The 14,320-nt window shown below is 40.8% G+C and overlaps 1 protein-coding gene across 5 annotated transcripts in view; it reads left to right on the top strand.

Annotated features, from left to right (window-relative positions):
- ANK3 (ankyrin 3) overlaps nt 1-14,320 on the top strand; it is a 326,106-nt gene that overhangs the window by 135,228 nt on the left and 176,558 nt on the right. For all 5 annotated transcript variants that reach the window (XM_053663869.1, XM_053663868.1, XM_053663866.1 and 2 more), the window contains exon 8: nt 5,042-5,140. In XM_053663869.1, the coding sequence (XP_053519844.1) occupies nt 5,042-5,140 (99 nt within the window). The remainder of the gene's footprint in view (nt 1-5,041; nt 5,141-14,320) is intronic.

The raw sequence follows: 14,320 nt of genomic DNA, 5'->3' as shown, positions 1-14,320 counted from the left end.
GTTGTCTGGAACTGGGCATACTTTGTCTTCTACAAGGCTGTAAATGTGAAAGGTTAAGCCACTTTAGTCAAGAGTTGAGCTTAGTTTATCTTTTCTCTGAGTGCACCATAGGTTTTTAACTCCTCTAGAGGAGGGGCTGTCATTGCCTTATTCTGATGCTAGCAGAGGGGGTGTGGGTCAGAGAATTTTACTTGGAGTTAGTGCTCCACCTCAGCTTTCCTGCATACCTCTTATACATAAAACATCTTTTGCCAAGCTCCTGCCTGCCCTCAGCAGTTGGGTGCCATTGCTTGCTGTTCCTGCTGGGCTTATCCTGGGGCTGAGGGTCTTTCATTCTGGCTCAGCTTCAGTCTTACGGAGCATGCCTAGGCCTCAGGGTAGGTCTCCATTAGCATTTCTGCCCTTTCTACCATGGCAGTCAACCTCTTCTTTGTATCTGTGGTGGTAGGTTTAAAGGCCTTTTTATGTACTGCCAAACTGCATCCCAGAAAGCAGTACAAACTTCCATTTAACCAACAGCAAACAAAAGTTCTGTTAAACAAGCCTTTTGGTTCTAACATCATTGGGCTCTTTTGATATGCTAGAATTCCATTGCTTTGTCGCTCCCTTATGTAATTGAAATGCAGCCAGGGGCCTCAGGCATAAGTAGGGCATAAAACATTTTTATTGAATAACTTGGGGATCAACATGTAAATATCCTATTGAGTAGTCCGAAGGTAACACTATCATTTAGATTTGTTTCCAGTTGACAAAAGGAGTCATTACCTGATTCAGAAATTCAAAAGCATATATTTTATTCAGAAGCCACATTTGACAAAGATGACAGGCAATAGTTTTAAACAGAGGCATTAGGACCCCTGAATGAAAATACCACTGCCCAAGGGTCTGGAACTGAATTCTGATCTTGATTCTGCCTCCAATTAGCTGTCACTTAAATACATTAATTACTGGCTGGTTCTATTCCTCATTTTATTTATCTGTCAAGTAGGGTTAATGGTGTTATTTCATTTCAGTAGATTGTTGTGAAGATAAAATGATGTTATACAGTGTGAGCTCTTTGCAGTACTTTTTAAGTGTTATAGGAATATGAAATGTTTCTCTAAGCAGAGACAGGTGTAGAAAATGTAGGGTTTAGAAATATTCAAGACACCCTTTGACATCTACACAAACACCACAAGAGAGAGTACATGACTGAATGAATATATGAGAATACATGAAGAAAATAAAATTAGAAATAGAGTTTTTTCTCTCACTAAAATTAGCCTACTTGGGATAAAGGTTAATGAAGTCCTAATCAACCAGGCAAGGGCACATTTTTTAAGGGAGATAGAGCACGTAAGCCTTGACTCTTGCAGGAAAGTGATGAATTCATGTTATATCTCACACTGGACTCAGTAAGCCTCCTGTCACAGAGTGTATTTCAAATAGACCTAACCTGACGCTCCACCTGCTGTCTCAGGTCTAGAATTCATCCATGGTGCTGCGTGAGTCATTAAAGTGACACACAGTACACTCAGACAGGAGAGACAAACAAGACGATTAAGAAGTCATAAGGAAGTTTATCTACTTTCATTCACATAAAAAAATAGTCCACGCCAATGAGAATCAAAGCATGCATAATACACAACATAGACTTTACTTCCTCTGTTGTAACCTGCTACATGTGGTTAAATTTTCAGTTGTAAGCTAGTAGTTCTAGAGCAGGGGTTAGCAAATTACCAACACCAGCCCAAATCAGGCTCACCATCTCTTTTTTATAAATAGTTTTTATATAAAAAATTAGGACCTTATTACCAGTAAGGTTGACTATACACAGATAATCTAGAGTGACTTGACTACCCAACATCACTTCCATGTTAAAATGCTATGGAAGTTGACAGAAAAATCATTCTGGATCCTAAAAAGTCCCTGACATGGTTATTGGTCTTTGTCTTCTGCAGTCAAGACCATAAGGCCTCAGAAGACCAGGGAGCCTTAATGCATGCTGTAAAAATTCTTCTCTAGATGGATTTTGTCATCTTCTTGAAGTACAATGCAGCTGTATTTTGCAAAGTTCCATTCTTAGTGTCATTTGATGAAAACTCACTTATTGTTACCACCTTTCTTCTTGTGCATAACTACTTTTTTGGTAATTATGAGAGCCAAAATAGTGAGTATTATGGCAATTATAGAGATTTCAAGGTAGAGCATCTCATTGGTGCTCATCCATGGACTTTGTTCTGGGCTCATGTGAGTTTCATTGTGTTGCCAAATGCCACCTGAAAGCTGTGCCTCAGTGCTATTCCCCTATCTACTGGGCCAGCATTCAATGGGAACTGGTCACATTTGTTTCCTGTGGTTGTGAGAGGCTGGGTTTCTATTGTTGGCATTGGGAAAATGAAGTGGTTTCTCTCAGGATGCTCTGCATGTACACTGGTGTTGTAGCAGCAGAGGTGGAGACACTAGGTGATGTGGGAACCCCAGTGACCTTAGGCGGTGGTATGTTGAGGTTCTGCCTGGATGCTGGCATTACAGGAGCAGAGGCAGAGGAGTTAGGTGATATTGGAACACTGTGACCTTAGGTCAAGCTGGCTTAATGTTTAACAATATGTTGATTTTTAAATCATTATGCTACCCTGAGTGCTTATTACAGCAACAGTACATGCCACCATCAAACCGTGCTCCATTTTTTATGGTTAAAAACACATTCCCTTTCTAAATGATTCCATTTATCTTATAAGGCTCACTCCTCTGAAAGGTGACTTGGTATCCAGTAGTCCCAGGGAACTGATTTGAGCATAGAGAACAACTACATGTGCCTCAGCCCCAGCACCTACCTGGCTGTGACTTTATTAGCTGTTGAGTAGGTACAAGGTAGTGTGACAGACTGACCCACTGCTCCACTCAATTGTACCTGAGAAACTACAGCATCTGTCCACAGTAGTATGAGGCTTGTGAAGGCCACCCAAGAATGCACGATGGTATCACCCTATCTCAATGTAGCTCCTTCTTTACATCCTGAGTTATAGGAATTCTGTTCAGCTAGTCTTTAGGTGGTTCTCGGTGATGGTTCTTCTACAATTTAGTTGTAATTCTGAAGTGTTCCTTAAATAAAGTTGTATTAGAACACAACCACTCTCTTTTCTGTGCATATTGTGTAGGGCTTTTTTAGTGCTTCAGTGGCAGAGCTGAATGGTTGCAATAAAGATAGTATGACCTACAAAGCCAAAAAGATTTGCTATCTGTCCCTTCGTAGAAAAAGGTTGGCTATCCCTGAGCAGTAATATGAGTCCCATTCATTCCCCTTCAGCATCACACAAAAAAATTTATTTTACTTATGTCTCTTTTTTCTTTCATTTAATGATTTTTTATTGATTTATATTTGAGCATCTAAGAATAATGAGATATAAAAAGTTCTTAAGATGGGAGAATGTATAATGGCTAAAAGCACTTGACTAGAGAAGTTTATAGAAAATACAGGGCAAAAAGAATACACTAAACAACACTCCATGAGGATGCAATCAATCATGTCTAGAATGTAGAAAATCCTGCACAATAAATTACCCAGGGTTTTTTTTTTCAATAAATATATGAACATGGAAAGAAGAAGGTAGAGTAGGGCACCTGTGGAGATTAAAAGAGGCCCAAGAGACAGTTCAACCTAGATGTAGATTGTCCAATTTGAACTACCCAGCTGAGATCATTGGTGGTGATGGGAGAATCTGAACGTTGAGAGGTTGTTGGTGTTATGAAGTTATGTGTATTTTGTTTGTTATAATGGCATGATCATTTTTCAGAATATCCTTATCTGTTTGAGATCATTGCATTGTAGTATTTATAGATGAAAAAACATGATTCCTAAGACGTTTTCTTCTCTTCTTAAAATCAGCAAGAAAAAACTACTGGGGAGTCCAGAAAAAAACATTGGCAAGGGATTGATCATTACTGAACCAGGGTCATGCTTTATATGCTTTTCTCTGAAACTTTGTGCCTGTTTGAAATTTTTCATTACAAAATGTTTTTTTTAAACCATGAGTCTAAGTGTCAGATTTTATTTTGAATCCTGGTTTTGTGAATTGTTTCTACATCTGTAAAATGGTCATTGTAATTCAGGTTGTATATAATATTGTGAGGATTATGTGATTTAGATGAGATAGTAAAAAATTTATCACAGTGACTAACACAGGAAATGATTAATGCCTCATAGCTATTATATTGTATCTGTTACCAAAGAACAAAAATATAACCCCTTTGAGCCTAGTTCATTTATCATGTCATCAACTTTTGGGGACAACAGCTCTTAAACCCGTATTGCTGCTACACAGGAATAAGGAACTGAAATAGAGAATGTTTTTCACTATATACGCATATGTCCTTGGCAGTCTGAAAACAACCATCACACATATAAAGATGCATAGAGGAAGAACTATGGCTGCGAGATCATGACTGGAATTTCAGATTTCTCCACAGTAGTTTTGTTTCATTTTCTTTATAAAAACCATAGTCAGTGTTCTGTGATATTGCTGACAAATGCCCATGAACAAGTTTTAGCCCACCATGCCTGGGAAGTCCTGTGAGTTTGCACAGTAGTGACAGACTCACAAACTGGAGAACTCCCTCTGACCTCCTGCGCTCTCAGTTGAACCCAGGTAAGGCTCTGAGTAACATGAAACTGCTTTTTAACTCAGGCTGGGCTGACGTAATCGGCCGCTTCTTGTTCATCCACTCATTATCCAATATGTACTACACAGATCCACAGGAAAACACACTGACTTAAAGGTACAGGATTTTAGAGCCAAAAAATAAAATTATCAATCACTTCAAGTAAATAAAACAAGTGAGCTTAGACTCTACCCTACAGTGTATGTCTGTTAAAACGCATGCCTTTCGGGACAGGGAGGGGCTTCTTCTGAAGACAGTTACTGTCAGAAATGTTTGGAAGCATGCTATTCGAAATGTTTTAAAAAATAAGAAAAATTATAAAGGCTGGAAACACTTCAGGAAGTAATGTTTTGATTGAACTGAAGATACCCAAACTATAACTTTTTCTCTTCTTCCACAGAACGACATCACTCCTTTACATGTTGCATCAAAAAGAGGAAATGCCAATATGGTAAAACTACTGCTTGATCGAGGAGCTAAAATTGATGCCAAAACGAGGGTAAGAGTGCCATTTATGGACACACTTGTGCTTACTTTCAGGGAGTAGGGGTCCTTTTCTGAATACCTTTGCACTGGCTCAACACCTGCTTTGTTCTTCTTATTTGTTAGTCTCTAGGAAAAGGACTGCTAAGTTTCTTCTTCTCAAAATGGGATGAGGACCTATTCTTATAAGTCTTTAGTACATGTTTAAATAGTGCATGGCTTTAATTATAGAAGCTAAGGTCTGAGGCCTAGATTTTTAGTTCAGTTCAATTTTCAAGAATTTAATCACTATTCGACAATGCAGGCTTATCTGTTCACTCAGTTTGAGACTAAAACTGGCATTTATTTAAAAACATACCTGTCTGCCTTTGTGCAATGCTGGCGGGAATGCAAAATAGCACAGCTGCCAGAAAACCGTGTTGCGTTTCCTCAGAAAAACTAAAAATAGAATTACCACGCGATCCAGCAATTCCACTTCTGGGAATATACTGAGTCTAACAGGAGTGAGGTGGTTGCCTGGGAACAAGAAAACGGGGCATTGCTTTGTGGGTGCAGAGTTTCAGTTTTGCAAGAAGAAAAAGTTCTAGAGATGTTATAAAACACTGTGATTAGAGTTAACACTACTTACCTAAATATTTAAAAAATAGTTAAGAAAGTAAATTTTATTTATTATTGTATTGCTTTACAATTAAAATATTTTAAGGAAGGCTGTCGAGATCGTGGTTTGACAGGTTCCTTTTTCGGTGTGGATTGTGAGTGAGGAAAGAACTGAGACCACATTAAACTTGAATCCCAGGTTCTGAACTTAGCTAGTTGACTTAGGTAGCTATTTGACTTTCTGCATGTAATTTCTGTCTGCAAGTCAGGAAAATTAATGGCCACCATGCAGCATTGTCATAAGATCAAGCTAATGTTTGTAAACTGTGCTGGTATAAAGTCCGAAATAAATCCCTGCCATTACTCAGTTTCAATTAGCATTAGGCTTCTAACCAAGGCATTTTCTTTCAACATTTCATGCATTTGTTGTAAAGTGTGAGCAGGAGCCAGGCTAATAAAAAAGAGGTCTTGCCATAAATATCCAGCTGTCTAAGAATTTTGGGTAGTTTTCCTGTCTTGGAATTGTACCTCCCACAGTCCTGTGCTTCTTCCTTCAAAAATCCTGATCTACATGTTTTCTAAAACCAGCCTGGTAACCTGAACTTGGTTCCTGTAACTGCTAAATTGACTACATCATTTATCATTCACCGCCTTTCTTCACTCAACCAGTAAATGATTATTGAGTGCCTACTTGGGGCCAGACATAGCGGGGCAACAGACCAAGACGGGACACTTTCCCTGCCCTCCTGAAGCTGCTGGGTAGTTTTTCTCCCGTATTCTAACCCTAAGGTAGCCCGGCTCCAGGTATTTGGCAGGAGCCCCAGATTTCTTTTTCTGGACCTGAAAACCATGTATGCATTTTAACAGAAACAAGCTTTCTAAAAACAAGGAGTGCAAGAAGATGAAGGTTGACCTGTAAAGGACTGTCTGACTGGAGAAGTAAATTGAATAAAGATTTTATTGAACTGACTTTGCATAGCTTAATAAGAAGTAATTGCCAGTATATAAAGCATGCTAGAAAACATTGCTTTAAATACCAGGGGTCTTCTGCTAAGTATAGGCTGTTCAAAGAAGTTGTAAGGCATAAAAGACAGATGTTTTGCTTATGCCTCTTGATGATCACGGGGAGCTTAACAATTTGTTTATAAATAGGAAGAATCTCAGTGGAGAGAAGGGGGGGATAATGCAGCCAAATAGGAAAGAGAAGCCTGAAGAGAGAGATCCGGATGTCCCTCTGTGGTGTCAGTGGGCGTGTGGATTAGAAATTATCTCATTTTTGTCTTCTTGATATAGCCTTCAATCATTGGTCATTTTGCATCATTTACCAAACACGTGCTATTTTGGGTGTAAACAGGGATGAAAAGGGTACAGAGGAAATTCTGGCCCCATCTTTATGGGGCATATAGTGCCATAGGGGAGGGCCAATATAAAAATATGGAAAAATCCCTCTGATTAAAGTATCAGAAGTGAAGTAATGAATACTGCCAAATCCATTGGGAAACTTTTAAAGTGTATTCTATTGATTATGCTGTTACAATTGTCTCATTTTTTTCTCTTCTTTATCCCCCTCCACCCTTCACCCCCCCTCCCTCCAGCACTCCCCCCACTTAGTTCATGTCCATGAGTCATACAGTTCTTTGGCTTCTCCATTTCCTACACTATTCTTAACCTCCCCCTGTCTATTATGTACCTACCAATTATGCTTCTTCTTCCCTGTACCTTCCCCAAAGGTATTCCCTGTACCTTTTGCCCTCCCCAATGATAACCCTCCATGTGATCTCCATTTCTGTGATTCTGTTCCTGTTCCAGTTGTTTGCTTAGTTTATTTTTTAGGTTCAGTTGTTGATAGTTGTGAGTTTGTTGTCCTTTTACTGTTCATAGTTTCGATCTTTTTCTTAGATGAGGCCCTTTGACATTTCATATAATAAGGGCTGCGTGATGACCACGAGTGCGAAACGTAGTTTCTGCGCCACTTTGCCTCCCTGTTCTGAGAGGCTGTCTTATTTTGAACAAGATGCAGATTCCTTTCTACCACCCACTGGGTTTTAACTTGGGTTACCTTCTCTTGTGTTGCATTACCTTTGAGTGTGGAGGGGACTCGGAGAACCTGAGAATGGCAAAGCTGTCATTCTTCGGTCATTGTCCTGCCTGGAGTGGGATGTCCATCAGGCACAGACTGAATTCCTGGCCGACTCTACAGGACAAAGTGCAGCACATACTCAAAATATGTAAACTATTTTGTGTTTTCCTCATCAAAGCTTCCCTTCTCTTTTGCTGAAATAACTGAATGATTGGGTGTGTGGGCTTGAAAGGGAAGGAGCCAGCTGAAATGTCAGAAAGCCCTGGGGACAAACCCAAAAACAGAAAACAAGATGTTTCATGTATACACATTTTTAACAACCCAATCCAGTGGCTTTTGAGAAAATACTGTTACCGAGCCATCCAGCTCCTACAAGGTACATGCTTCTGTTAGGGCTGCCTCGCTGCACCAAGAATCACACCTGATACACACCAGTTCCCCTGTAGAGAAGAAGAATCTGGATTCACCTCAGATGGCAACAGTCTAACGGGCCGTGCACTCCCTGGCTTTGCTCCCTGCATGGGCTGCTGACCTTATGAAGGGTTCTGTTTCAAAGCAGACCCTTAGGGTACTTCCATTCGAGGAAGTAAACTTGGATGGTGGTCAGAGTAATTTAGGCTGGATCTAAGCAAGATCCTACCAGCTGGAAAAGCAGGAGGAGAGTGAATTTTCTTATCCCCTGTGCCTGATCTCTAGTATTAATGTGACCTGCAAGTGGGGAAATAGTGACCTCGGGCAAGTTCACCCTCCCGAGCCTTAGCTTCCCACCCAGTACAGAGAAGCTGTCCCCATGATTTCACAAGCTCTTCCTGCTGGTAGGGCACTGGATATTTTAACTCTAAGAATAATTAGTTACTGTAAATTTCACGATGATACATGGTTGGTGACATGACTAAGACGGAGTAGGAGAACCCAGCCCCTGTCCCCCTACAAAGATCAGCAATTAAACAGCTATCCACAAACGAATCAGCTCTGAGAGAGCTCAGGAGTCTGCTTAAGAAACTGGAGGGACACAGTGAAACAGCAACCAAAAAAGCCCTGAGATAACTGCGCAGAAAGGGAAGGACAACAGCTTCATTCTGCCTGTATCATCCCACCCCCAGGCTAGCACTCCCCAGCCAGAAGGAGTTCCCTCACCAGGAAAGCAAAAGTGGGTGAGTGGCCAGCTTCCCCAGCCTGCAGGGGCACTTCCCAAAGGACCCATTTCAGCTTCACACCAGCACAGACCGGCAAAGCCAAGATCAACAGGGATGGGAAGGAACAAGGAAGAGAAAGAAGCAGGAGCTGCCAGTGTTGGCCCTGCAGTTCCCTGTGACCTGCTCTGCAGAGGCCCTGGCTGCTTTTGCCACTGACTTAACCAACAGCCAGCACAGCTGCCACAGACCCCCTGCCGATTTCACCAGCGTTTGTCCCACAGATGGTCACATTGGCAGGTGCTGAGTCCCTCCCTGCTCTGTACCCATTCCCAAGTCCCCCACCACCAGACCCCAGGATCCACACCAGCAGCCAGCTGGATGCCCATGGTTGACCCCACGGCTGTGCGCATGCTTGGGCCAGCCCCAGCAGCTGTGCACTGTCACACCACCACCAGCCTGAGCCTCAGCACTGGCCTCTGCTGCTGTACACATGCCTGTGGCAAGTGCGGCTGCATCCTCGGGAAAGCACCTAAGCTCTGTGGCCCGCACAGCTGGCTTCGGGCCTGAGTTTGGCGCTATCTCCAGTCACTGGCCTCTACCACTGAGCACATATATAGCAAACCCCTCAGTCTTGCACCTGCTCGTTCTTGACCAGATCCTCATAAGCAGCCCTCACTGCCGTGCACATACCCATGGGAGACCCTGGAGCCTCAGGAGAACCTATCTATAGCCAGGGCCTCCACAGCTGCTTGTGGGGCCAGATCTGGTTCCGTCCCCTGTCAGTGGCCTGCACCACTGGGCTCACTCGCAGCTAGTCCCTACAGCAGTGTACCTGTGTGCCCCCAGCCTGGCTCCTAACACCAGCCTCCACTGCACCCACAGAGGGACCCTGTAGCCATGGTAATGCACAGTGACAGTGAGGGCCCTTGTAGCTGGTCCTGCCTGACTCCCACCAGTAAATATATCTCTGAAACCAACCCCTGCCACCATGCAGGCACCTGCAGCTGGCCCCCACGGCTCAGCATGTGTGTACCATCAGCTTTGGCCACCACTGCCTGCCCAAGTCCCTAGTCACTGGACCTGGAGGTGACACTGAGGACCCCCACAGTGCTCACTAAGGATCACATAGTTGTCAATGCTGTGACCCCAGCAGCCTGAACAGATGAAATATCACAGCCCTTCCTGGACCCAGAACCCCTCACACATTCCTGCATTTGGTGCCCTGCAGCACTAGACCCAAGTTTACATCATGCTCCAGCTCATGTTCACTGGCAGGTGAAGATATTTCCATACCAGTCAACCCATGCAGTCTGGAACAGGTGACTACCTCTTTAAATGCACAGACATCTGTGCAAGGCCACGAGGATTATGAAGAATCAGGGAAACAGGACATCACCAAAGGAATGCAGTAAACTTCTAGTAACTGATCTGAAAGAAATGGAGATAGGAATTACACAAGAAAGGATTTGAAATAATTGTCCTAAAGATACAGAGCTACAAAAAAAACACAAAAAATTTAAAGAAATCAGAGGAAATATACAGGAACAAATGAGAACTTCAACAAAGAAATAGAAAACAAAAATAAAACCAAACAGAAAAGAAATAATGACTGAACTGAAGAATCTAATAGAAAGCTTTAACAGCAGACTGGTCTGAGCAGAAGAAAGAGTATTTCAAATGGTCTAGTCAGAGGAGTAAAGATGAGAATGAACAGGAATGAACAAAAGCTGCAGGACTTGGAGGACGCCATTAAGTGAAACAATCTACCCATCATTGGAGACCCAGGAGGGGAAGAGAGAGACTCAGAGGGGTCTCAACCAGTAAAAAGGACAGTGACACCAGCTCACGCCTGAAGAGCTGTAGGGTCAGCAGGGGAGAAGACTGGACAAAGAAGCGGATGCCCCTAGAGAACAAGAGTTAGAGTTTTTAAGAGACATTATTAATGAAAAAGCGCCCACAGATATTATGCCAAAAAATTATCTTTATTAATTAGTTGATAAAGCTTTATTGCATTTAAACTGCATTTCCAAAAGATGATTTGGGATATTTCAATAAGAGCCAACAATCCATCTTTTAGGTATATATCCAAAAGAAAAATGAAATCACTATCTTGAAGAGATAGCTATACTCCTATGCTTATTGCAGCATTATTCACAATAGACAAAACATGGAAACAACTGTCTACCAATAGATGAATGGATTAAAAATGTGTGTGAGGTGGGTGGATATCTTGTAGCCATAAAAATAAAAGGAAATCCTGACATTCACAACAACATGGGTGCTAAGTGCAGGGCATCATGCTAATCGAAATAAGTCAGACAGAAAGACAAGTACTGCGTGATGTCACCTTTACGTGGAATGTGGAATCATCAAGCCATAGACACAGGGAATAGGAGGGTGGTTGATCATGAGTGAGAGGTGAGGGAAATGGGGAGATGTTGGTCAGGGGGAAGACTATCAGAAGATGATCGAGTTCAGGGATCTAAGGTACACCATGGTGACCAGAGTGAGCAGTGTTGTGTGTTTGAGAGTTGCTGTGAGTAGATTTTTGATGTACTCACCATAACAACAACAAAATTTATGTGAGGTGAAGACTGTTGACTGACCTTATTGTGGCAAACATTTCACAATATATATGTGTATCAAATTACCACATTGCACATGTTAAACTTACACAATGTTATATCAATTATATGTTGATAAAGCTGGGGACCATAAAGAATGATTCTACGTTAATGTTCTTGAAGGAGTTTAGCTAGGACCTGATGAACCACAGAGCCTTGCAGTTCTGTTTCTATTTAGCTCATTTCAAGAAAACTTTTCCTACTTTCCCAGCACCACAATGCTGGCTATTATCAACTGGCTTGTTATCTTATTATCCTGCAGAATTGGCAAGAATAAGTAAGTAGGGAATCTGTAATAGTGGTAGAACAATATACAGAGATTTAAACACATACCAAGGCAAAATTTTCAGTCCTAATTTTTAAATCATTTTTGAAATGTGTTTATTTTTTTCAACAATATCTTAATAGCTTTATTTGTTTCTTGATAGATTAAAATGTTTTGCTAAGAATGACTATTTGTGGTAGCCCACTGTCTCTTTCTCTTTAATTCTTGTTTTCTATAAAGCTACTGTGTATTTGTATACCTGTTGAGGGAAGACACAAGGTACTTTGCAATGGATGGTCTCTTGTCATTTTCTCTTGCATCACAGTTCAAAGGCAATCAGAGGTTCTATGTGAACCCTAAATTTAGAATCTTTTTAAGACTTTGTGGCATCTTGTTAGTTCTCCGTGTCTTTTCACTGTGACTCTTCTCCATCCAGTAATAACAGCAGCTGTGCTCCTATTTAGTGCTCAGAGAAGATGCAGGAGTTCTGGGTAGAGTCAGTAATAACAATACTCTGATTCCCAGAATGATGCTCTAACCTCACCTCTCCCAAATTCAAGCTTTCTTAGCAAGGGGCCACTCCCCACACTTTACATAATCCCATTAGTACATTACCTCCAAAGCTGCACCTGGACACTGAAAGCCATACATTCATCTTAGTATTGGTAGCACTTTTCACACTTTCTGGCATATATTGGATGTAATAACTATTTGCTGAATATGTAGAAATAAGATACATTCCTTAATGTACATTTGCCAAAAGGTCTTAATTTACTTGACTTCATACTGGAACTGTGGCAATATAATTTTTCCTCCTGAAGTTAATGCCATGCAGTTGATTTATTAGAATAAAGAGACATTTGTGCACAAGTGGATTAAGTGTTTTTAGAGTACCTCGAATCTGTCAATTGTTAACTTCTTACTATTCTGGGGACACTTGCTGTCCTTTAGTTTTAGGCTGTTCATTCCAAGAAATACACCTGATTCTATTTCTTAGGTTAACTATGAAAGTAAAGAAATTGTTGGTATTGACTGTTACTTTCTATTATATTTCCAAAAGTGTGATTTCACTGGTTAAAAATAAATTCTTGACAAATATATTAAATATTTAATAGTCATAAAATGGTCTCTATCAAAGAGAAAATTCTAATACAATGTTCTTCCTTGGAGTTCTAATATAGACATGTTGATGAGAGCATTTTAAATAGTGCAGAAGACTCTGGGGTTCTACATTAATAGAGACAAATTTGAAAATATGTTATTTAAAAATACGTTCATTTTTTATTTTTGTATCACAAATATTAAAAGTTAAGTGAAAGAATTTATTTGAAATCAAAGAAGGTCAAGAATGCCTGCACCTCATTTTTTTCTGTGAGTCTTAAACTGCTCCAAAAACATAGCCTTAATTTTTAAAAAATGCACAAGTAGTCAAGAAATGTCCTTTGCTTTCCAAACATGAAAATCTCTTTGAAGGAAAGAATGTTTTTTTGAGAGTTGAAAAGAGTTCCGAGAGTGACAGGAGCATGTGTCTCTCTCCCTGCCTTTCTTCCTCCCTCCCTTTTTTCCTCCCCTAATAACTTTAACTTCATAGAGGAAAGCTCATTTCACTAATGAAGTTAGAGATGTAAATGTACTGGGTGAATTTAATATGCCCTTTAAGCCTTGTTCTGTTAAAGGCTCTACAAAAGAGGCTCAGGATAGTTCTTATTTTATATCAGTGCTACGTAGTTCCAAGAACTGGTACTCAGAAAGTAATCTTTTTCTCCTATTTTCCCTTCATACAGATTGGTAATGCTCACATTCTATTTCTTTCTCTTTTTCTGCTGCTTATTTTATTTAACCACTTTTACTGTTATTCTATTACAGCTGTCCCAAGTTTTTCCCCTTTGCCCTCTCTGCCCATCCAAATCCCTACTGCCACAGTCAGTTCTCACGCTTGTCCATGTCAATGGGTCATTCATACATGTTCTTTGTTTAGTCCTTTCCCCTTCTCTCCACCATTATCCCCTCCCCTTTGGTCACCCTCAGTCTGTTCCATGTTTCCATGCTTGTGGTTTTGTTTTGTTCTTTCATTTATTTTGTTCATTAGATTCTTCTTATAGGTGAGATCATATGGTATTGGTCTTTCATAGACTGGCTTCTTTCACTTAGCATAATGTCTCCAGTTTTATCCATGCTGTTGCAAAGGGTAGGAGCTCTTTTTGTCTTTCTGCTGTGTAATATTCCATTGTGTAAATGTACCAGTTATTGATCCACTAATTTACTGATGGACACTTTAGCTGTTTCCAGCACTTGGCTATTGTAAATTGTGCTGCTACGAACATAGGCGTGCATATGTTCACCCCTTTTGAATTGGAGATTCAGGATTCTTAGGGTATATTCCCAGCACAGGAATCACCAGGTCAAAAGACAGTTCCATTTTCAGTTTTTTTGAGGAAATTCGTACTGTTTTTACAGTGGCTGCAACAGTCTTCAATCCCAGAAACAGTGCACT

The sequence above is a fragment of the Artibeus jamaicensis genome, unplaced genomic scaffold (genome assembly GCF_021234435.1).
Source record: "Artibeus jamaicensis isolate MK-2021 breed Jamaican fruit bat unplaced genomic scaffold, CSHL_Jam_final contig_332, whole genome shotgun sequence".
NCBI lineage: Eukaryota > Metazoa > Chordata > Mammalia > Chiroptera > Phyllostomidae > Artibeus > Artibeus jamaicensis.
The sequence above is the reverse complement of the archived record's forward strand: the minus strand, read 5'-3'. Positions and strand labels throughout refer to the sequence as shown.